This window comes from Chiloscyllium punctatum, chromosome 8 (assembly GCF_047496795.1).
Source record: "Chiloscyllium punctatum isolate Juve2018m chromosome 8, sChiPun1.3, whole genome shotgun sequence".
Classification (NCBI taxonomy): Eukaryota; Metazoa; Chordata; class Chondrichthyes; order Orectolobiformes; family Hemiscylliidae; genus Chiloscyllium; species Chiloscyllium punctatum.
The window spans coordinates 64,971,738-64,996,785 of NC_092746.1; the positions used below are offsets into that span (position 1 = coordinate 64,971,738).

General features: G+C 40.2%; 1 protein-coding gene across 1 annotated transcript in view; it reads left to right on the top strand.

Moving 5' to 3' along the window:
• The first annotated feature begins 20,808 nt into the window (after positions 1–20,808).
• lancl2 (LanC lantibiotic synthetase component C-like 2 (bacterial)) overlaps positions 20,809–25,048 on the top strand; it is a 61,901-nt gene continuing 57,661 nt past the window's right edge. The window contains exon 1 of the mRNA XM_072575668.1: positions 20,809–21,337. Coding sequence (XP_072431769.1) covers positions 21,143–21,337 — 195 coding nt within the window. The 5' untranslated portion in view covers positions 20,809–21,142. The remainder of the gene's footprint in view (positions 21,338–25,048) is intronic.

Here is a 25,048-nt window from a genome sequence, read left to right on the forward strand (position 1 = left end):
CAACTTTGAAAAATCTGGAATTAAATAACTAGCTTAAAGGTGACTGTGTAACCATGGCCAATTGTCATAAAAACTCATCTGGTTCAATAATGTCCTTTAGGGAAGGAACTCTAATATCCAAACTGGTCTGGCCGACCTGTGATTCCAGATCCACAGTAATGTTGTTGAATCTGAACTGCTGTTTGGGTAATTAGGGAGGGGAAGTAAATGCTGGCCCAGCCATCAACACCCATATCCTGTGATCAAATCAAAAAAAGGTAAATAATAAAAGCTTTGAACTCAAAGTGAATGGTTTACTTTACCAGCGGAGTATGTAAATATGCAAGTAAAAGGTAAACTCAAAGAAATATACAAATGGAACTTCGAAATAATAAATGTATTGCTATGAGCCAGCAATCTTTTAAAATCTGTGTCTAAGTATAGAGCGCCTGAAAGGAAAATCACCAAGTGATTCATGGCAGAGGTAGCCAGACAGCTCAATCACGTACTGAAGAGAAATCAGTGCTGGTTGCGCCAATTTAACAAAACATCCAGTAAATTGGTTCAAAGCATCTTCCCTTTTCCCCCGTGGAGCTTTAGTATTACTCCAGTGGAAACTGATAAAAACTAATGATCAAAACCTTGATTTACTTGAAGTAGAAAGAATTGAATTCCTTGGAAATTGGTGCTATGTAATCTGGAAGGAAAAATAAAGAAAGACTGACATTTCATAGAATTAGGTTAAAAATCACACAGCACCAGGTTATAGTCCAACAGGTTTACAGTGTATTTGGAAGTACTAGCTTTTGGAGCGCTGCTTCATCGGGTAGCTAGTGGGTCAGGATCATAAGACACAGTATTTGTAGCACATGATCATAGTGTCATGCAACTGATACGATATATTGAACAAACCTAGATTGCTGTTAAGTCTTTCATCTTTTAGAATGAGTTGCAGGTTTCAATTTATTAATACTCCAAAACTTCTTGCAAGTCACATTGTCTGAGCTGAGATGTCTTTTTTCATAAAACCTTAAGTTATATCACAAATGTGAATTGAAAAAGTTCTGGGATTTACATATTAATGAATCAAAACCTGCAACCCATTCTAAAAGATGAAAGACTTAACGGTGATCTAGGTTTGTTCAATAAAGTTTTGCTATAAATTCTGTGTTCAATGATCCTGCCCCACTAGCTAACCAAGGAAGGAGCAACGCTCCAAAACCTAATACTTCCGAAGAAACCTTTTGGACTATAATCTGGTGTTGTGCGATTTTTAACACCGGGACCATCTCATCATTTTGTAGAATGATAGAATCCATACAGTGTGGAAGCAGTCTATTCAGCCTATTGTGTCAACCCCGACCCACCGGAGCATTCCACCCAGACCACTCTATCCCTGCATTTCTCATGGTTAATCCATCTAGTCTGCACATCCCTGGACACTACGGACAATTTAGCACAGTCAATTACCTCACCTTCATATCTTTGAACTGCGGGAGGAAACCAGAGCACTGGAATAAACCACACAGACAAGGGGAGAATGCATAAACTCTACACAGATAGTCACTTGAGGCTGGAATCATAACTAACAATTGTACAAACGTATAAACAGGGAACAAGAGTAAGCCACTCAGCCCTTTGAGCTTGCTTGCCCATTGTAGAAGATCGTGGCTAATTTTAACTGGAATCAGATGTAATGATATTATAGTTAAATTGGAATCAGAAGTAACAGTACTACAGCTGAACAAAGGCAACTCCAGATGCATGAGGAAGGAGCTGGGTAGAACTGACTGCGAGAGGACCCTAACAGGAAAGACCGTGGAACAGCAATGGCGGGAGTTTCTGGGAGTAATTCAGGAGACCCAGCAGAGATTCATTTCCAGGATAAAGAAGCATACTAAAGGGAGTACAAGGCAACAATGGTTGTCAAGGGAAGTCAGGGACAGCGTAAAAGCAAAAAAAAACATATAATCGGCGAAGGACAGCTAGAAGCCAGAGAATTGGGAAGCCTACAAAGACCAATAGAGCACAACTAATAACAATCTTAAAAAAAGAAGTAAGGAGGGAAAGCTATGAGGGTAAGCTAGCTAGTAATATAAAAGAAGAGTGCAAGAGTTTCTTTAAATATATTAAGGGCAAAAGAGAGGCAAAAATGGACATGTAGCTGCTGAAAAAGGATGCTGGAGATGTAGTAATGGTAAACAAAGAAATGGCAGAGGAAATGAAAAGTACTTTGCATCAGTCTTCAGTAACATCCCAAAAGTTCAAGAGAGTCTGAGGCAGAGGTGAATGTGGTGGCCATCACCAAGGAGAAAGTACTGGAAAAACTGAAAGGTCTAAAGGTGGATAAATCACCCAGACCAGATGGACTACACTCCAGAGTTCTGAAGGAGATGATTGAGGAGATGGGAGAGGAATTAGTAGTGATCTTTCAGGAATCACTGGAGTCAGGGTGGGTCCCAGAGGACTGGAAAATAGCTAATGTAACCCCCCCATTTAAGAGCAGAGTAATGCTGATTAGCCTGACCTCGGTCGTTGGTAAGATTTTGGAGTCCATTGAGAAGGATGAAATTTCTGAATATTTGGAGGTGCGTGGTAAAATGTGGCAAAGTCAACATGGTTTCACCAAGGGGAAGTCATACTCGACAAATCTGCTAGAATTCTTTGAGGAGATAATAAGCAGGTTAGACCAAGGAGAGCCAATGGATGTTATCTATTTGGACTTCCAAATAAGGTGCCACACAGAAGGCTACTGAGTTAGCTAAGGGTCCATAGTGTTAGAGGCAAGGTGCTAGCATGGATAGAATCTTAGCTGTCTGGCAGAAAGCAAAGAGTGGGGATAAAAGGGTCCTCCTCAGAATGGCGACCGGTGATTAGTGGTTTTTCTCAAGGCTCAGTGTGGGACCACAACTTTTCACTTTATGTATTAATGATGTAGAGGAAGCAACTAAGAGCATTCTGGCTATTTTTGCAGTTGATACAAAGATAGGTGGAGGGGGCAGGTCGTATTGAGGATGTGGGGAGGCTGCAGAAGGATTTAGACAGGTTAGGAGAGTAGGCAAAGAGGTGGCAGACTATATACAACTTGGGAAAGTGTGAGGTCATGCACTTTAGTCAGAAGAATAAAGGCATGGACTATTTTCTAAATGGGGAGAAAATTCAGAAATCTTAAAGAACCCTGATAGACCTCATCCAGGATTCTCTTAAGGTAAGCTTGCAGGTTGAGTTGGTAGTTAGGAAGGCAAATACAATGTGAGATTTATTTCGAGAGGTCTGGAATAGAAAAGCTGGGATGTACTTCTGAAGCTTTATAAAGCTCAATCAGACCACATTTAGAATATTGTGAGCAATTTTGGAACCCATACCTCAAAGAAGAATGTATTGGCACTGGAACAGGTCCAGAGGAGGTTCACAAGAATGATCCCAGGAATGAAAGACTTAACATATGAGGAATGTTTGAGGACTCTGGGCCTATAGTCAATGGTGAGGATGAGGGAGGTTCTAATTGAAACTTACAGCATACTGAACAGCCTAGATAGAGTGGACATTGGGATGTTGTTTCCGTAAGCAGGAAAGACTTACAGTAAAAGGAAGACCCTTTAGAACGCAGATGAGGAGAAACTTCTTCAACCAGAGAGTGGTGAATTTATGGAATTCACTGCCACAGAAGGCTGTGGAGGCTAGATCAATTAATATATTTAAGACAGAAATACATAGTTTTTGATTGACAAGGGGATCAAAGGTTATGGGGAGAAAGTGGGAGAATGGGGTTGAGAAACTTATCAGCCATGACTGAATGGCAGAGCAGACGTGATGGGCTAAATGGCCTAATTTCTGTGCCTATGTCCTATGGTCTTATGGTCTAACTGCAATTTGACATTCCTACCTACGCTTAATATTCCCTTTGGTAATCAAACTGCTTTACAGCTGAAACATTTTTGAAGTGTAGACAGGGTTATAAGGCAGGAAACACAATGGTTATTTAGGGCATAAATAGCAATGTGATAACAACTAGTAACTGTATGGAAAGCTCTAATGTTGAATGTTCAATCTTACCCATATGGCATATCCTGCTGGTAACAATTCCATGTTACTACCCACATTCTGCTTCCACTCAGCGTAAGCAATAATTTCTTCACAGAACTCCTGGCAGCACAACCATATCATTTATATAACAGCACTGCTGATGAAGTTACTACTGCTGTTATTGGCTCCACTGTTTGGTGAAGGGAACAAATCTCTCTAAATTGGATGACGCCATTTGGATAGACATCAAGAGAAGCAATCTGGTGGACAACACAAACGATCCCTGCAGACATGGGTCTAGCCATCCATCTGGTGACTTGCAGCACTTTTATGTCATTGAAAAATGGATTGTGCCCTGTCAAACATCTGTCTCAGTGCATAGACTGACATTTCCTATGTTAGCTCATTTGAAGTATCTGTTGGCATAAACACAGCATAAAATGGGAGCATTCTGAAATGCAATGGAAATATGCCTTCAGAAAGCCTACATTGCCTAAAGACTGAAGGAACTGACTGAGAACAGCAGATATGTAAGGAACTATACTTAGCCTAGTGAGTCCCATGTTTTTGTGCCATTTTACAAGAATATCTAATATGGTTTAACAGAGGGAGGAAAGAAAAGGCAACAGTATGACATAAAGATGGAGAAGAAGCCTATCTGATAATTGCCTTTGATGAACTTCTCAAGACATGACATAAAAGATAACACTTTGACTAAGTTTTTGGTCATCTGACCTAATCTGAAGTTTGATGTCATCTCCTAGTTATATTTCTCCTCTGAAGTACAGTGGAACCTCGATTATCCGAATACCAATTATCTGAAAATTGGATTATCTGAAGGAGATCTCAGGTCCCGATGGAAACATTCCATCACAGACGTATTTCCAATAGTGACGGCATCTTTTGTCTACAGTGATTAAACAGGCACCGTCTCCAAGTAACTGACCTTCTGCCCTCTCTCTCTCTCTCCCCACACTTTCCCTGGAGTTCTACACAGGGGTGCACCTTAAACCCACCACCACCTCTCCCCCCCCCCCACCAACCCCTTCCCCAGATAATCTCTCCAACATTGTCCTGTACAGGGCAAAGGTGGAACCTGTCAAAAAGGTGCAGTAAAGGATTGTGCGTGTGTGTGTGTGTGTGCGCTATTTGGAGACTTACCCCACATTTAAAAGACACTTAGATGAGTACATGAATAGGAAAGGTTTGGAGCGACATAGACCAGGAGCAAGCAGGTGGTAGTAGTTTTGTTGATTATGCTCATCATGGACAGGTTGGACTGAAGAGTCTGTTTCTGTGGTGTATGACTTTATGACTATAAAAGGAGAAATTTTCTCACTCAGTTGGTCACAAATCTTTGGAAATTTTCATCAAAGAGACCTGTGGATGCTCAGTCATTAAATATATTCAAGACATAGGTTGATAGATTTTTGGATGCTCGGGGAACTAAGGGATACGAGAATAGTGATGGGAAGATGAAATTGTGGTAGAATATCAGCCATTATCATACAGTAGCAGGGTGAAAGAACAGGCTCAATTGGCTAAGGTACCCTTGCACCTATTCCTGACATTCTTATATTCTTATTTACAATGGTGGAGTACCGCTCTGACTACTGTTAGCTGCTCAAATAAGAATTGGTGAATTGACACTCCAAGTGTTTTGCTTCAACTAATATGTATTGATCAGAAAATGTTTAAATTATTATTTTATAGCTCTAATATGAAAACAGAAATTCTTATTAGGCAGGTTTAATGAAAGCCACTTTCAATAGTTAATAGTTTATCTGGATAAATTCTATGTGAAAAAGTTATTGTTTGACATAAAACATTTATGTGCTGAATTTGCACTAAGTTATGAATGTTAGGTTTAACTAATGTCAATGCTGATTTTGTTTGATAGAAAACCTAAGGAACTATTAACAGGTTATTTGGAATATCAAAACACATATCTTTCAGAGTCAGCATAGTTTTGTGAAGGGTAGAATAATAGTCTCATAAAGAATGGAGCAGATCATTCAGCCCAAATTGTCCATGCCAACCAAACTTCCCAACCTAAACTAATACCACTTGATTGTATTTGGCCCAAATCCCTCTAAACCAAATCCCTCTATCCATGTATCTATCCAAATGATTTTTTAGAGACATTTTTAAATCTTTTACAAAACATCTACATACAATAAAAAGAATAATACCAAGAAACAGAAAAATAGAGGCAGTACAACAAAGTCATTAGTAATGAACGACCTACTATTCTACCAGAAAAAACACATCTACTTAACTTAAAATAAACTACAAACAAATTAAATAAAAAATTAAACTAAACAGAATTCAAATGAACTTAAATTAAATTATATCTCACTACTTTATTCTATTTCACTCATCACACCTCTACTGAGGCTTTCATCCCTGGGAGCACCTGATATTGTACCTGTATTTTTTATCCCCCAGCCTCCCCCTCCCAGGGCCCCATGGGCACCCATACTGATTCCCACAGCTATACCATGGCCCTAGTTAATATTGCTGATAAGTCTGCGTCGATATAATTTAGAAAGGGCTGTCACGTCTTGTAAAACTGCACCGTTTTGTGGTGCACCATACTTGTGAGTTAATCTTGGGGGAGATGCTCCATCATCAGCCTATGCTACCCCATAAGACCTGATGGTCTTTCCAACGTCCAATTCATTAAATGTTCTTCCTCGCACAATGGGTAAGAATGTTACACAATCTCTTCCCGTATTTCCCCAGAGAGGGCAAATTTGGCAACTTCAGAAAAAGAAATACCCGATTTACGTTAACTTCAATCCCCAGGTGTCCTTTAACTCCCCTACTATAGTATTCCAGTATCTCTGGATCTTGCAACATGACCAGTAGCAGTTTGTGAGAGTGTCTATACTAATATTACATTTGGGACACCCTGATGGCGCTCCTCTCTTGAACTTAGCTAGTCTCTCTGGCACCATATGAGCCTTGTGTAAGATCTTCAATTGCATGGCCTGCACTCTGTTACATACAGAAATTTTCCTTATATTTTCCTATATATCTTCCCATACCTCTGGTGAGATATCCTCTCTTAGCTCCCGATTCCACGTCCTACAGAATCCTTCCACATCCCCTAAGGCACGACCTTTCTATATATGGTACAAAATACTGACTGAAGGAGCAGCCATGCACCAGAATACTCTTTTCTCCATCTCTGACTTGTAAAACTGAGCCAGGAGCGTGGTCTTCCTCTGTATATAATCCCTTATCTGAAAGTACTGGAAAAGGTCCCTATTAGACAATCCATATTTCTGACTTAACTAGCTAAATGACATCAAGATCTCCCCCTTAAACACATCTCCCAGGCAAGAGATTCCCTAATTCTCCTATAACTTAAAGCCGGAATCCATTGCCCCAGGTTTAAATCCTTGGGCTCCCACCAACGGGGTAAACAGCGAAGTCTTAGACCAATTGCCCTCATCGTGCCTCATTATCCTCCAGGCTCTCACTGTATTTAAAATGATTGGATTCTTACACTGCTCGGTCACGGATTTCACCTTATCCATAAATAATAGATCAACTCGGGGACATCTTAACTGCGAGGCTTCAACGTCAAGCCAAATCAACTCTGAATTCCCCCGTATCCAGTCACTAACATATGCTAATAGGGCACTTATTTGATATTTCTTCAAATCTGGAAGATCCACCCCTCCCTCACCCTGCGAGAGCTGCAATTTGATAAATTTAATTAGGGGGCCGCTATGTCACCAAATAAAGGATCCTAGCTAGCCATTGAGCCTCTGTAACACTAATCTGCATAGTAACAATGGGAGCATTCTCATAGGGTATAGCATGTGCGGAAGAACATTCATTTTAATCAGGGCTATTCAGCCTAACCAATGATAATGGTAACCCCTCCCACTGCTGCAAATCCTGTTTTATCTTCTCCAATAGTTGTACATAGTTAACTTTATACAGCTGGTGGAATGCAGGGGTAATAAACATTCCAAAATACAAAAAACCTTTTGATGACCATCTAAATGGGAACTGTATATCATCCTTCAGATTAGCATCTCCACTAATTCCCCCCACTGGCATGGCTTCCGATTTTGTAAAGTTGATCCTGTAGCCCAAGAAACTGCCAAATAAATTAATTGTTTGAATCAATCAAGGAACCGACTTCTCCAGATTGGCCAAGAACAAAAGGATGTCTTCAGCATATAGGGTGATCTTAAGCTCCCCCATTCCCACCCTTGGTGCCACTATTTCAGGATCCCTCCTGATAGCCTCAGCTGACGGCTCAATCGCCAAGGTGAATAACAGCGGTGAAAGACGACATTCCTGTCGACTACCTCTCCCAATATCAAAGTTATCTGACTTAGTGCCGTTTGTACTGACTGCCACCTTAGGATCATTATACAATGCTGCCACCCATCTGGCAAAGGATCCCCCCCAGACCAAAACCCTCTAGAACCCTGAACAGATACAGCCATTCTATCTGGTCAAACGCCTTTTCTGTGTCTAGGGAGACCACCAAACCCAGGATCAATCTTTGCTGGCATACCTGCACTATGTTCAGTATCCTTCTGATATTGTTGGAGGAGCTGCGGCCCTTAACAAAACCCATCTGATCTTTTATAATATGGGGCAAGACCTTTTCCAACCTCAGAGCCAGCATCTTGGATAGAATTTTAAAATCTACATTCAACAGTGAAATTGGTCTGTATGAAGCACATTCTTTGAGGTCCTTCCCCTTCTTTAAAATGAGGGAGATATTAGCCTCCCTAAGAGAGGATGGAAGACAATCCTGTGTATATGAATAACTATACATCCCCAGGAGTGGCTCCACCAACACATTTATGAATTCTTTATAGAATCACTTGGAAATCCATCTGGCCCCAGTGCTTTGCCACCCCTGGAGATGTTTTATTGATTATTGCACTTCCTGTACCGTCATAAGCACATTCAACAGGGAAGCCTGTTCTGTGTTTATACTGGGGAGGTCCAGATTCTCAGAAAAGAAATACATTCTCGCTGCACCGTGTTCGCCTCCCTCTGACGAATATAGCTCCAAATGTTTTTTAAATATTGGAACTGTATCTACACCTATCACTTCCTCTCATGTTTAACTAATTTGATAGAGTTCTTCAAAGATGTAACAAGCAACCTGAACAATAGGATCCTGTAGATATAGTATGTCTAGAGTTCCAGAAAGCATTTGAAAAGGTATCACCCAAAAGGTTAACAAACAAGGTGAGATGACATGGGTTAGGGAATAATATATTAGATTGGATAATGGCTTGGCTAATTAACAGAAAACAGAGTCAGGATAAATAGGTCTTTTTCTGGTTGGCAAGTTTAACTCGTGGGGTGCCATGGGTTCAGTTTCTGGGCTCCAAACACTTATAATCTACATTAAAGACTTGGACACAGAGACAGAATATACCAAAGTCAAATTTACAAATGACAACAAAGTGGTTGGAAAATTAAGTTGCAATGAAGTAATAAATTTACAAATGGATTTGGATAGGTTAGGTGAATTGGAAGCAATTCAGAGAACGTTCGCTATCAATTCCAGAGATTAAAGGCTGTTTTGCTAAGAGATTTAGCAGTTTATACTTATACGCTGGAAGAATAAGAGAATATCTAAGTGACTTATATAAGATAATAAAGAGGATGGACAAAGTAGATGTACAGCTTCCCCTTGTGGGACTATCTAGAATGAGAGGTCATAGTTTTAGGCTAAGGGATGGCAGCTTTAAAACAGAGATTAGGGGGAATTACTTCCCTCAAAGGATCATAAGCTGGAATTCATTGCACCAGAATGCAATGCATGCCAGGGCACTGAATAAATTTCTAAAGGAGATTGGCAGATTTTCAATTAGTAATGGGTTAAAGGGTTATGGGGAGCAGCTAGGAAGATGGAGTTGAGGACAAAATGAGATCAACCATTGTCATATTGTATGGAAAATCAGGCTCAAGGGGCAGAATTGTCGACTCCAGCTCCAAGACCTTACATTGAATCACAGTATGTAAGGTTTTTTGGTTATATTACATGAAATATAACATCAAGAAGAACAAACATCAATTTGCATTTATATAGTATCTATTACTATATTAAAAAATTATTTTTTTTCATAGATGCAAAATCAATAAAAATGAATGCTGAGCCAAATATAATGTGGGTGACCAAAAGCTTGGTCAAATAAGCAATGAGAAATATAGTAGCAATATATGAGCAAGAATGAGGAGAAAATGAGGACTGCAGATGCTGGAGATCAGAGCTGAAAAATGTGTTGCTGGAAATGCACAGCAGGTCAGGCAGCATCCTGAAGAAGGGCTTATGCCCGAAACGTCGATTCTCCTGCTCCTTGGATGCTGCCTGACCTGCTGCGCTTTTACAGCAACATATTTTTCAGCTATGAGCAAGAATGAGCCATTCATCCCTTGGAGCCTGTTCTGCCATTCAATAAGGTCAATGCTGATTGTGACCTTAACCTTATTTTCTTGTCTACTCCATTATTCTGGCACACATCCCCCAACCACCAAACCCCTGATAATTTTTTAAAAACCTGTACAACTCAATAGTGCATTTCAAGGAGTTTCAAAGGGGAAAATAGAAATGGAGAATTGGAATGGCTAAGGGAGGGATTTCCAAAGGATAGTACCCAAATTTCTGATGCCATGATTGCCAGTGCTGGATTAAAGGGAGGAGCTGAAACAGTTTTGAATGTAGAGTTTCAGTTGTGTTGTAACACTGGAAGAGGTAGCAATAACATAAAGGAGCTAGGCCTTGAAATGCTTAAACACGAGGATGAAATTATTAAAATGCAAGATTCAAGGAACCCAATTTTAGCTATTGTCAGGTGTTCAAAAACAAGCAGTGTTATTAGCTACACCATCAAGATACAATGATCCATATTTGTAGATTTTAGCGTACATACTTCAGAAAGTTACCACAAGATGGTAATGTTGGTGGGCAGCACAGTGGCACAGTGGTTAGCACTGCTGCCTCACAGCATCAGAGACCCGGGTTCAATTCCCGACTCAGGCGACTGACTGTGTGGAGTTTGCACATTCTCCCCGTGTCTGCATGGGTTTCCTCCGAATGCTCTGGTTTCCTCCCACAGTCCAAAAGATGTGCAGGTCAGGTGAATTGGCTATGCTAAATTGTCCGTAGTGTTAGGTAAAGGGGTAAATGTAGGGGAATGGGGGGTTGCACTTCGGCGGGTCGGTGTGGACTTATTGGGCCGAAGGGCCTGTTTCCACACTGTAAGTAATCTAAGATGACAAGAAGAAGAGGCAAAATTATGTGAACAGTTGCAAGGATAGCTACCATGCAGCAAAGGATAGACTCTTCGACCATCAATGGTAATGAGCTGCACCAGCAATCCTACCTCCATCTACTTCCAAGTATGCTGCAATACTAACCAATTGGGCAGTGCCCTAAAATGGATGTGAATGACCATTTTTCATGATCTTTTCCATTTCAGGAGTCAGCAAACAAGGGGTCAGAGGCTGTACTGCACTGTCATGTGTTTCCTGGCTCTGTTTTGTGCCTGAAAAATGTGTTGCTGGAAATGCGCAGCAGGTCAGGCAGCATCCAAGGAGCAGGAGAATCAACGTTTCGGGCATAAGCTCTGAAGAAGGGCTTATGCCTGAAACGTCGATTCCCTTGCTCCTTGGATGCTGCCTGACCTGCTGCGCTTTTCCAGCAACACATTTTGCAGCTCTGATCTCCAGCATCTGCGGTCCTCACTTTCCCTATGTTTTATGCCTTCACATCAGATTACTTCTCACTTCATTTTGTCTGTCACTACCAAGCTCTTTTACTTTTTTAACAGCAAAAGCCTTCAAAAAGTTGAAACATCTTTGAACCTTACCAAGGACTGTAAAAAGAATGGCCCCCTATTTTGCCATTTCCCTTTAAATCAAACTAGCTGTAAAATTCCCCTGAAATATATTGCCCAATTCCTTCATCACATTATCTGCATCAAAATGGAGCATGAGTATTGACCACAGAAACAATGTGCAAACAGTTCAATGTACTTCTGTTAATCCTTATACTCACATTGAACCTTCTGTGAGTAATTACATCAATGCCTGAAAATCTAGGCTTTTCTCTGAAAATGTGTTTCTTTAGATTTGATTCTCTATGGGAAAAGAGCACATTGTGTTTATAATTATTATACACATAACAGATAAGGTTTGCGTGGGTATTTAGTTATTTAAATTGAGCTTACTGCTCCTTTGCATAGTACGCCAATAAGATTGGTACCAATCCTGTGAAATGGCTGTTACATCAAAAATGATTAATTAAATGAATTAATAGTTCAACTTTGGGTCCTTTATCATCTTCAGTTGCAGCAACACATACTGTCAACTGTGTTTAAATAATTCAAATATTTAATTATATTGAGTCTTGTACACTACTGGGAGCATGCAACTACAATAATCAAAGGATTTCAAAACACATTTGGTGAAATTTGTTAAATCAATAATACAGTTGGCTGTGTGAAAGGTTTTTGAAGCAATCGTGTCAGTCAAACTATGTGTCTTTTGAAACAGAAAAAGAAATCTGGACATCTAAAAAAACAGGAGTGTCAATAGTTCTGTCTGCTCTGACAACTGGCTCTGAGGAAGCCAGTCCAAGGTCAAGTACTAGGCACATGTAAATAAAGGGCGACTTGGTGATGGGAAACTGGCCTCTGTGGAGATGTTTCAATTATAGTCAGACAAAGCCTGGCTAAACGGGTCTCAGAATGTGATTTTTCTCCTGCAGTGGCCTATAGCAGCAGCTGTTAAGTTAGAACAACCAACAATGACACAGCAGTATTCCTCCATCTTATAACATATATTAGTGCAGGTTTGCTCTATGATCAAAGCTTATAGTAGTTAGTTTAAAGTCCAGCTTGATTATCAAAAAGTATTGCCATAAAACATTTTCTCTGGGCATCAACAGTGCTAAATCTGAGTGTGGTGTTTAATAGGGAAAAACAATGAAGTCTTCATTCCTGATTAAGGACAAAGTTATTTTGACAACCTGAACATCCACAGATTTCAAGGTCCAGATAAGGAAGATTAATTATGGTCTTTCAAACTCTTATGATAATATTGTTTTCTGTTCTTTATCTTTGAAGTTGAAAGTTGAAAATTTTAAGTGCAGGGTGTTCCAAAAATTATTGTATATGATCCTATCTAGGGACAAGGGCAGAACTTGGCTTGAGGTTTTCAATAGGTTACTCAAAACAGTTCAAGGTTCACAAAATAGAAATTTAAAGGTATAATCAGTCAAGGGAGAGTCAGGGACAGCAATCCCACGTGGCTAAAGTACTGCTGTTAGTTGGTTTGTGCCAGCAGTTAGAAGCTGGAGTGCAGCCTTATCAATCAAAGTGGAATGATATCTCAGGAAAAGCATTTGTGTTGCTACCTGGGAGTTGAACAGTGGTTGGCTGCAGTGTGACTCAGGAGCTGGTACCATGCCTGTGTTTAGATACTGGAGTACAGCCTAGCCAAAACAGTTAGATGCAGAGTCAGAGGGAGAAAGAAGACAAGACATCTATGTCTGTAAGCAGATCTTAAAGAGAATTGGAAAAGTGCATCTCTTGGATGACAATTGTACCCATTGGATCGTTGGTAGCATCGAGTTCCAGTCAGTTGTGTCTAACTAGCTCTGTGAAGGAGAGAGACTGAAATTCCTTCTGCAGAAAGGATTTTTATAATCATAGTGGTCATCTGTGTGGACTGTTGGGAAATTTGTGGCACAAAAACAGAGATGGCTGGAATAGCTCAGCAGATCTGGCAGCAGCTGTGGAGAGAAATCAGAGTTAACATTTCGTGTCCCGTGGACCCAAAACATTTACTCTGATTTTTCTCCACAGTTGCTGTCAGATTTGCTGAGCTTTTTCAGCAATCTCTGTTTTTGTTACCAAATTACAGAATCTGCAGTTTTTATCAGATTCTATTGAGACTCCTCAGGCGACTCTCTGTGTGGAGTTTGCACATTCTCCCCGTGTCTGCGTGGGTTTCCTCCGGGTGCTCCGGTTTCCTCCCACACTCCAAAGATGTGCAGGTCAGGTGAATTGGCCATGGTAAATTGCCCGTAGTGTTAGGTAAGGGGTAGATGTAGGGGTATGGGTGGGTTGCGCTTCGGCGGGGTGGTGTGGACTTGTTGGGCCGAAGGGCCTGTTTCCACACTGTAAGTAATCTAAAAAAAAAAAATTTGTGGCATCTGTCTGGATTGTATTTGCCACTTGACATGCAGTCAGTAGGGTATTCAACTATAATTTATCAGTTAACCCTCATTCATTTTAGATGTTCGGTTAGTATTTTGCTTTCTAACTTTGTGTATTAATATTTATTTTTAAGAAACTATATATTTTTAGAAAGATTTTTGCCCTGAACTCATCAGATCAATTCATGTGAATATCATTTCAAGAAAATCGAAATATGTACTGTATGAGATAAGGATGCTGATAAGTAGAGGTGATGCCATAGAGAATGCACTTGTTAATGCTGATAAACAGTTAACTGTCAAGGTTTGATTTTTTCTTAAATTAGAGCCAATGAATGGCTGAACTATTGTGTTGATTGAAACAGATGTAGTGTTTCTGTCTGCAAGGACTGGTGGATCATATCAAATAGCAAGGTACTGACCATACTCAATCAACCAGCATTTGTAAAACTTGCAACAGTGTGCAACACTAAATGTGATTCTGTAATTGGATAACATTGGCCATATTTCCTAACCAATTTAGGATTGTCAAGGAGGCTTGCAGTACAGCACACTCGCATCAGTGCCTGCCAAATTTAAAGATTAAACAAAGTCTTGCAGCTGTCAGTCAGTATTAATATGTTAATTTTCCATGGCAATATCTTTGTCAATCAGAGTCCACTTGCCAACCAATTAGAACTCTCCTTTCATGTAGTCTAAAGTTGGTGTTCCCCTTCAATTGGCATTCTTATGAATTGTCCTGATTAAGAGAAGAAAAATGTTTCAACATAATGCCTTTAATCAGCAAGACTCAAGTTCTGTACTATCAAATGACTAATTGTTTGTTTGTTAAAAACTATAGAATTTGTGGCTTTATTCTCTTAGAAAGCATCTGGATTTAAAACTTTGTCTACTTAAAGCACCAGAGTTACAGATCCCCAACCACATTGTATCATTGCATTTGGCAGTCTTGTCTGGAATTCTAATACCTTGTAAGGAATAATTTCGGTCTGATCAGAATACTACTCAAAACTTCCCAATGTGTTTATGTGACTTAGAAACAACATCATGTTTTGAGACTATTATGTAAATTTCTCTTTAAGTTACAGTTATGTTAGGGAAAGAGCAGCGCTCCGAAAGCTTGTATTTCGAAATAAACCTGTGTCGTTTTTAACTTTGTCCACCCTAGTCCAACACCAACATTTCCTCATCATCAGTTTTAAATGGAATGATTTTGTCTGTATCAAGTTATACTATTTTCATCAGACCATGATGAATTTTTAAAAAGACCTTCTACATAATGTATGAACCTCAGAAAGACTTTATGGTTCTCCCTGAAAGTTCTGAAAATAATCCCAAATTCATTCTCTCATCGAATAATAGACCTGGCTATTTTATGTGGCATTCACTGTAGCTGCATCAAGGTTGATAAATCGCACATGGAGATTATTTTATTTTTCAACTGACAAGCCTTTTGATGGGTCTCTAACTAAAGGATTGAAAATGAATTTTGGACAAAATGAACCAGGGTTAGTCAAAAAGAAATGGCAGTAATATAAAAGGATGAATTGTAAGAATAGCAGATGAAAAAAAATTAAGATTTATATATGTATAATTTTATTGTAGTATTCTTAAACAAGAAGTCCAGAAAATTAAAGAAAAGAAAATAATGAAATAATGAGATGAGTTTCTCAGTGTCAAGATGGTTTTGATTTGTAAATAAAAGCATGGGTTTACATGTGTGGTAGGCTGATTTAGCAACCGTGAGTGAAGAGGAGAGACAGGTTTCCCATGTATTGAAAATTATAGTGGAGAGGTATTTTTCAAACTGAAACTACAAAACAAAACAACTTATGTAACATGATTAACATAATTAAATTTCCCAAGACACTACATATGAGCAATAAAAAACAAAACATGGTACTGAACCATATAATGAGACATTGAAATATCAAAGCCTTGATTAAAGAGGTAGATTAGAAAGAACATTACAAAAGCATGTAAGTTAGAAAAATGAGATGGAAAGGGCTTAGGACCTAGACAACTGAAAGCACAAAGACCAAAGTTGAGTAATCAAGTTCAGGGATGCTCAAGATGCATAATTAGAGGAGTACAGATACCTCAAAGGATTTGAGAAACTGTACTGATATGGAGGGTGGAAGAAATGGAGAGATCTAAAAACCATTTTAAAATCAAGACATTGCTGACCTGAAGCCAATGTAGGTTAGCAAACAGTGCTGTACTATGTGAGCAAGCCTTTGTGTGAGTTAAGACATAAGCAGCAAATGTTTGGATGATCTTGAATTTATAGAAGCTAAAATATGGAAGACCAATTAAGAGGAATTTATATTACTAAGGTTAGAGGGTTCAGCAGCAGATTAACTGGAAATGAGGCAAAGTCAGGCAACACTATAGGGGTAGAAAGAGACAATCTTTATTAACGGCAAACATAAGGTCAGACCTTGGGGTGGTGGGGTGGCACGGTGGCACAGTGGTTAGCACTGCTGCCTCACAGCACCAGAGACTCAGGTTCAATTCCCGCCTTGGGCAACTGTCTGTGTGGAGTTTGCACATTCTCCGTGTCTGCGTGGGTTTCCTCTGGGTGCTCCAGTTTCCTCCCAAGTCCAAAGATGTGCAGGTTAGGTGAATTGACTATGCTAAATTGCCCGTAGTGTTAGGTGAAGGGGTAAATGTAGGGGAATGGGTCTGGGTAGGTTGCTCTTTGGAGGGTCGGTGTGGACTTGTTGGGCCGAAGGACCTGTTTCCACACTGTAAGTAATCTTATCTTATCTTGAGGTTATGAAAAGAAAGAATAATATGTCTCTATGTATCAGAAAAAGCTGACGCATTATTTATGCATTATTCACTTTTTAAAGAACTAATATTTTACATTGTAATAGTTCTTTTAAGTGTATTATGAGTATCCAACTCTTCAACATGTGTTTTTGCATTTTTGTCAGTTTAATCACTGAGATCTTGATTTGTTTGTATATACATGTATACTGATTTTTGATCTGATCATGTAATATCATTATCTCTGTGTCACATTCATTTCAAGTTTAATTCAAATTCTGATGTTGCTAATTCTTGGAGATTTGAGAAGACATTGTAAAAATATGAAAAAATATCCTATTATTCAGATTATTAGTGTTTTTCAATGTCTAAGAATGAATAGTTAATATAGTCAGGTACAGAAATCAAGAGAACCACACTTTCTAATGTGTTTCCTTTCCTTAATGCTCATAAGTAATCAAGAATAATCATAGCATCTAACCATGGCCAAAGGATCATATCAACAGGAACCCCTTGAGTACATTTCACCATTCAGACCAATTTATAAACAGCACTACCATAATTAATCTAAAATCCACAAATATTTCATCAATTTCATTCTAATTACAGATAATATTCAAAGCATTAACAATCACAACATTCACAAGGAAAAAAGCAAAATACTGCCAATGCTGAAAATTAGAAATAAAAGATGAATACTTGAAAATCTCAGCAGATTTGCCATAACTGTGGACAAAGAAAGAGTTAACATTTCAGGTTAATGACCATTTTGTCAGAATACAATCAAATATACCGATACCTAGTCTTCTGACAGTGCCTTGCAATGCCTAAAGCTGATAGCAAGCTCATGGAAATAAATCGGTAACATCTCACTTTCAGTTTGTTAATTTCACATATGTTTCTGTGACTTCAACCCCCTGATTAACAACAATCTAAATCAACCTCCTTGCAAATTTAGACTCACATTTGATTTCAAAATGAACTTTAATGCACATATTTGTACCATCTGACGGACTGCCTATTTTTAACACCACTAAGCATTTCCTGACTTCAGTCCTGTCTCATTTCATCTGTTGCAGAATTTTATTCATGCCTTCATTACCTTATACTTGACTATTTCAAAGTACATCTGGCTGGTCTCCCACACTCTAACCTCTGTGAACTTGAGATAATCAAAATCTCTGATGCCCTTTTCTGAACACACACCAAGTGCTGTTCATTTTTGACTCCTGTACCCAATGAGCTGCACTGTCAAGCCAAGTCAAACAACTTATTGATCTTAGAAGTCTCATTCTTGCTTTCAGATTTCTCCATGATCTCTTTCCTTTCCATGTTTGTAATTTCCTTAAACTCCACAACTCTCCAAGTATCTGCAGTCTTCTCACACCAGCCTTCTAAGCATTTCCAAATTTAAAATTTCCACCTTTGTTTGCTGCATCTTAGTCCCTTAGGCAGCTCTGGAATTCTCTCCCTATAACTCTCTGTCTTGCTATCACACTCATCTCTAAGACACTCATAAAATAAGGCCTCATTTTGGTTATTTGAGGTATCATCTTCTTATGTGACTCATTCGTTATACTTTGTCTTATATTGTTGCTGGTAAGGCCCTTGAGATGTTTCACTATGGTAAAGATACTACATTAATATAAGTTTTTGATATTGTTGCACAGACAAATAATGTCATACTGCTCAGGAAAATTAAGATCAAATTTCCTCAGAGTGAATTGCACAATATAACAAGGCATAGAGCACATATCCATTTATTTTAGCTCTTAGGATTTAGAACCTGGAGAGCTAAAATGATAACCTCATACATCAGAATCTCTCCTAAAATTTGTAGTTTTTGAGTTTAGCTTCCATCTTGACAAGACATTTTCTCTAGAAATTAATTGAGATTGTCTATGTGTTATGTAAGTGGCTTGACTTAAGCCGCTAGATATATATTCAATAGATTTTCAATGTAAGCCCTAAGTCCAAAAACTGATCACTTGAATGCCAGTAAGTAGGTTGACATATTGTCATACTAGCGAGTTTTAAGTTTTGTTATACTTAAAGCAATATGTGAAAGTACGATCAGAACTTTGGACAAGTACTAGCAGACTGAATCAAAATGAATTTATAAAATCTGATATTATTATGGTAATTCTTATTATTATATAATTAGATGAAAGCCATCTAATTATATAATAATAACAGCAGTAATTGCTGCTGTTAATTAGTGTATCTGGCAAAATATTTAGTAGAAAATGTAACCAATAGTATTTCCTTAAAATATTTGGTAGATCTAATGACTTTTGGTCTGAGACTGAGCTATTCATATCTCGACCACAACGACAGCAAGTTATTGTGAACACCAGGACCTGCAAGTTCCTCTCCAAGCCACCTGACGTGGAACCCTATACTGTACGCCTCATTATCCAGGGTCAAAATCCTATAATTTCCTTCTCAAAAGCACAATGGGTGTATCTGCATCTCATGGACTGAAGTATTTCAGGAAGGTAGCTTACCACCATCTTCTCAAGGGCAAATAGGGACGGGCAACAACCATTGTTTAGCTAGCGCTGTTTACATCCCAAGAAAGAATAAAACAAAAACCCATAAAGTCTTATTTTCTAGCCTGTTGATTATTCGTCTGGAACAGAATAGTACTTCAATTAACCTGGATGTTAATAAGGCAGGGAAAATTTGTTCAAGAATGGAACCACAATCAATAACAGTTAAGGTAGATGTAAAGATCCCTTAGTCAAAAAAAACTAACAATTCCCATTAATTCATAAGTGAATTAGTACAGAGCTGTTGCTGCTCTTGAAACTTTACTATGAATTATCATCTTTGTAAGACAAAGGATGGGAAGGGAAGAACGAGGAAAATCAAAGAAAATGAAAGGAGAAAAGATCCACAAAAAGTAAATGGTTGTATTTGGATTAAATAAAAAATGATATAACCTTAAATTTTTAATTTAAAGTAGAATGGCTGCTCTAGAGAGAATAACGCTTCGGCATCATGTTTCTTTTCCAGTAACATTCAAGTTTGAGTAAAGCATTGAAAACAAGAAATGCACCATCTGTTTAGCTAAGTATTGGTCCAGTGATGCCTGTCTTTCAACAGCTTCATGGCTCTGGAAAGCTGCCCAACCCCCTTCACCTGCTCCTGTATGACAACAGTAAAACAAGATATAAAAGTAATTTGTAAAAATCCATCTATAGATATCATATCTCGATTAGTTTTCCAAAACGGAAGGATCTGTCATTGTAAAGTCTTGTGTAGGGTGCTTGATGTGAGATTAAATAGAAATGAGAGCGTTTGTTTGTTAACAGATGGTGGGTTCCTGGCGCTAGAAAGTAGACTGTGGTGTTCAATCAGCGTTAGACATAGCAAATTTTAATAATTTCTGTCTTCTTAAAGAATATAATTATTCTGATTTTATGTCAGTTGTTTAGATGATCAGAAACAGCTTTATCGCCATGGATTCTGCTAAATAAGAGGGAAAAACGTTGAGCAAATAAAACTTAAAATAATCCTTTTTCAGTTGTGGAAAACAGCGGTGACTGATTGTGTGCGCTGCATTGTATTTTTAAAAAGAAACCGGACAGTATATTTTATATTTTTATTATAAAACAGTTCACTGACTCCTTTGAACGGCGTACAAGTACTACGTTGCAGTGCAATTACCGAGGGGCGAATTAATTTGCAAGTGGCCCAGCGCAATTTGATGAAAGCCGTGAGGGAATAATTTTTTCCTCAAGAGAGCTGGGGGGTGAAGGGATGACCGAAAGGTTGGCGTGAATTGGCTGGAGGTGGAGGAGATCTGGACTGTGTGCAGCCCCTTTCTCTCTCTGTGTGTGTGGCGTCTGCTAGTGAGTTTATGAATGGTAATGACAGATACCAAAAGAAGAGGGGAGTGGCTGTTGATTTTTTCACCCCCCTTCTCTGTGTGTCTCAGGGTATAGTGCCTTGTAGAGTGAGAGAGAGAGCAGCAGCAGCAGACGGGTGCAGCTCTCTGTCTCTGTCACTGTGTGCAGTGATCGCCTCCTTCTCCCGGGCCGGCCCAGGCTGGCAGTGGGGGGAGGGGGGAGGAGCTGGAGGGGAAAACAATCGCCCACAGCCGCCGCGCCTTTTGTCCCGCTCGGGGCCCCGTCGCCCCGGGGTGTGATGGGAGAGACCATGTCGAAACGGTTGAGATCGGAGCTGGAGATGGAGGAGCGTTCGTTCTTCAACCCGTACCCGGACTGCAGGGGGAACGGCGCCGCAGCCGCCTCGGCACCGGCTAACAGCTCCGGAGCCGGGCCGCACGACCAGCAGCAGCAGCAGCAGGAGGCGGCGGACTGCTTCGACTCGAACGGGAAGGTAATAGATATAATAACAAGAACAGAAATAGCGATGGCTGGTCCTCCGCCGCCGCGGTGACAGGGCCGCCTGGCAGATTGGTTCACCTGTCGGTCTCCTTCCCCAACCCCCAGTCTCCGGGCTCCTGCCTTCTCCCGGGGAGGGAGCGGCACTTGTTGGTTCCGCCTCTGTCAACCCAGCGGGCGGACTCAGGTTTTGTTTAACTGACTGCAGCCGAAAACAAGAATGACAGGCCAGGGCACGAGGGGCTGAATGGTCCGCTCCTGCTGCTCGTTTCCGCGACCTAACTTTGCTTTATGCCGAGTTTATGGCCCAACATGACAGGTGGTGGCACTTGAATTCTGCACAATTTAAACCTGGCCTCATGGCAACCACTGTCGATGGCTGTAAAATCCCATGGTGTTTAGCAATGCCATTTCATGGAGAGAAATCCGCCATCCTTACCTACTCTGGCCAACATGCAATTCCACATCCACAACAATGTGGTTGACTCTTAATGGCCCTTTGGGCATTTGGGGATGGGCAATCAATGCTGGCTGGCCTAACTAAAGAAATTGAGGGTTTGGTTAAGACAAAGAAGGAAGCATATGTCAGGTACAGACAGGATAGATCGAGTGAATCCTTTAGAGTATAAAGAAAGTAGGAGCATACTTAAGAGGAAAATCAGAAGGGCAAAACGGGGACATGAGATAGCTTTGGCAAATAGAATTAAGGAGAATCCAAAGGGTTATTACAAATATATTAAGGATAAAAGTGTAACTAGGGAGAGAATAGGGCCCCTCAAAGATCAGCAAGGTGGCCTTTGTGTGGAGCCACAGAAAATGGGGGAGATACTAAATGATATGGAAGATATAGACTGTAGGGAAATAGATGGTGACATCTTGGAAAATGTCCATATTACAGAGGCATAGGTGCTGGATGTCTTGAAACGGTTAAAGGTGGATAAATCCCTAGGAGCTGATCAAGTGTACCCGAGAACTCTGTGGGAAGCTAGAGAAGTGATTGCTGGGCCTCTTGCTGAGATATTTGTATCATCGATAGTCACAGGTGAGGTGCCGGAAGACTGGAGGTTGGCAAATGTGGTGCCACTGTTTAAGAAGGGCGGTAAAGACAAGCCAGGGAACTATAGACCGGTGAGCCTGACCTCGGTGGTGGGAAAGTTGTTGGAGGAAATCCTGAGGGACAGGATGTACATGTATTTGGAAAGGCAAGGACTGATTCAGGATAGTCAACATGGCTTTGTGAGTGGGAAATCATGTCTCATGAACTTGATTGAGTTTTTTGAAGAAGTAACAAGGAGGATTGATGAGGGCAGAGCAGTAGATGTGATCTATATGGACTTCAGTAAGGTGTTTGACAAGGTTCCCCACGGGAAACTGATTAGCAAGGTTAGATCTCATGGGATACAGGGAGAACTAGCCATTTGGATACAGAACTGGCTCAAAGGTAGAAGACAGAGGGTGGTGGTGGACGGTTGTTATTCAGACTGGAGGTCTGTGACCAGTGGAGTGCAATAAGGATCGGTGCTGGGTCCTCTACTTTTTGTCATTTACATAAATGATTTGGATGTGAGCATAAGAGGTACAGTTAGTAAGTTTGCAGATTACACCAACATTGGAGATGTAGTGGACAGCGAACAGGATTACCTCAGATTACAACAGGATCTGGACCAGATGGGCCAATGGGCTGAGAAGTGGCAGATGGAGTTTAATTCAGATAAATGCGAGGTGCTGCATTTTGGGAAAGCAAATCTTAGCAGTACTTATACACTTAATGGTAAGGTCCTAGGGAGTGTTGCTGAATGAAGACACCTTGGAGTGCAGGTTCATAGTTCCTTGAAAATGAAGTCACAGGTAGATAGGATAGTGAAGAAGGTGTTTGGTATGCTTTTGTTTATTGGTCAGAGTATTGATTACAGGAGTTGGGAGTCATGTTGCGGCTGTACAGGACATTGGTTAGGCCACTGTTGGAATATTATGTGCAGTTCTGGTCTCCTTCCTATCGGAAAGATGTTGTGAAACTTGAATGGGTTCAGAAAAGATTTACAAGGATGTTGACAGGGTTGGAGGATCTGAGCTATCGGGAGAGGCAGAACAGGCAGGGGCTGTTCTCCCTGGAGTGTCGGAGGCTGAGGTGTGACCTTAGAGGTTTACAAAATTATGAGGGGCATGGATAGGATAAATAGGCAAAGTCCTTTCCCTGAGGTCGGGGAGTCCAGAACTATAGGGCATAGATTTAGGGTGAGAGGGGAAAGATTTAAAAGGGTATATGAATTGGAAGGGTTTGGAGGGATATGGGCCAGGTGCTGGCAGGTGGAACTAGATTGGGTTGGGATATCTGGTTGGCATGGACGGGTTGGACCGAAGGGTCTGTTTCCAATCTGTACATCTCTATGACTCAATGAACCCCACAGACTATGAATATTTGGTTTAAAAAAGCATTTGGGATGTACTATAGCAACTGATCAAATGTAGTAGAGATATCTGATTTGATCTGTTAGATTAAAGTCTCAGTGAAATCGCTCCTCTACTCCATCCTCCATCCTTCATCACTTGAAGACTACACATAGAGTCAGAAAGTCATAGAAAGGTACAGCACAGAAACAGACCCTTCGGTCCAAATCATCCATGCCGACCAGATATCCTAAATTAATCTAGTCCCATTTGCCAGCACTTAGCCTATATCCCTCTAAATGCTTCCTATTCATGGACCCATCCAGATGCCTTTTTAAATGCTGTAATTTGTACCAGCCTCCACCACTTCCTCTGGCAGCTCATTCCATACACTCATCACCCTGTGTGAAAATGTTGCCCCTTGGGTCCCTTTTATCTCCTTCCCCTCTCACCCTTAACCTATGTCCTCTAGTTCTGGACTCCCCCACCCCAGGGAAAAGATCTTGTCTATTTATCCTATCCATGCCCCTCATAATTTTGTAAACCTCTATAAGGTCACCCCTCAGCCTCCGACGCTCCATGGAAAACCGCCCCAGCCTATTCAGCCTCTCCCTTTAGCTCAAATCCTCCAACCCTGTCAACATCCTTGTAGATCTTTTCTGAACCCTTTCAAGTTTCACAATATACTTCCGCCTGGAAGGAGACTAGAATTGCACACAATATTGCAACAGCTGCCTTACCAATGTCCTGCAAAGCTGCAAAATGACCTCTCAACTCTTGTACTTAATGCTCTGACCAATAAAGGGAAGCATTCCAAACACCACCTTCACTATCCTATCTACCTGCAACTCTACTTTCAAGGAACTACGAACCTGCACTCCAAGGACTCTTTGTTCAGCAACACTCCCTAGCACCTTACCATTAAGTGTATAAGCCCTGCTTTGATTTGCCTTTCCAAAATGCAGCATCTCACATTTATCTAAATTAAACTCCATCTGCCACTCTTTAGCCCATTGGCCCATCTGATCAAGATCCTGTTGTACTCCAAGGTAACCACCTTTGCTGTCCACTACATCTCCAAAATTTTAAGCCCTTAGCTTAATTTTCTTTCTATGCTGATTTGACCTGCATTCCCAATAACTCAAATTAGGTCAGATGGTTCTACTATAACACAAATTGACTATAACGCAATTGAAGGATTTAGACCATGATTTGTAGAATAGTAAACTTTCCTTACCTATTGGCTATAACATGATTCCAGACCCATTGGTTTAAATGGTGCTGCCATTACATGATTTTCTTATAACATGGGAACAGA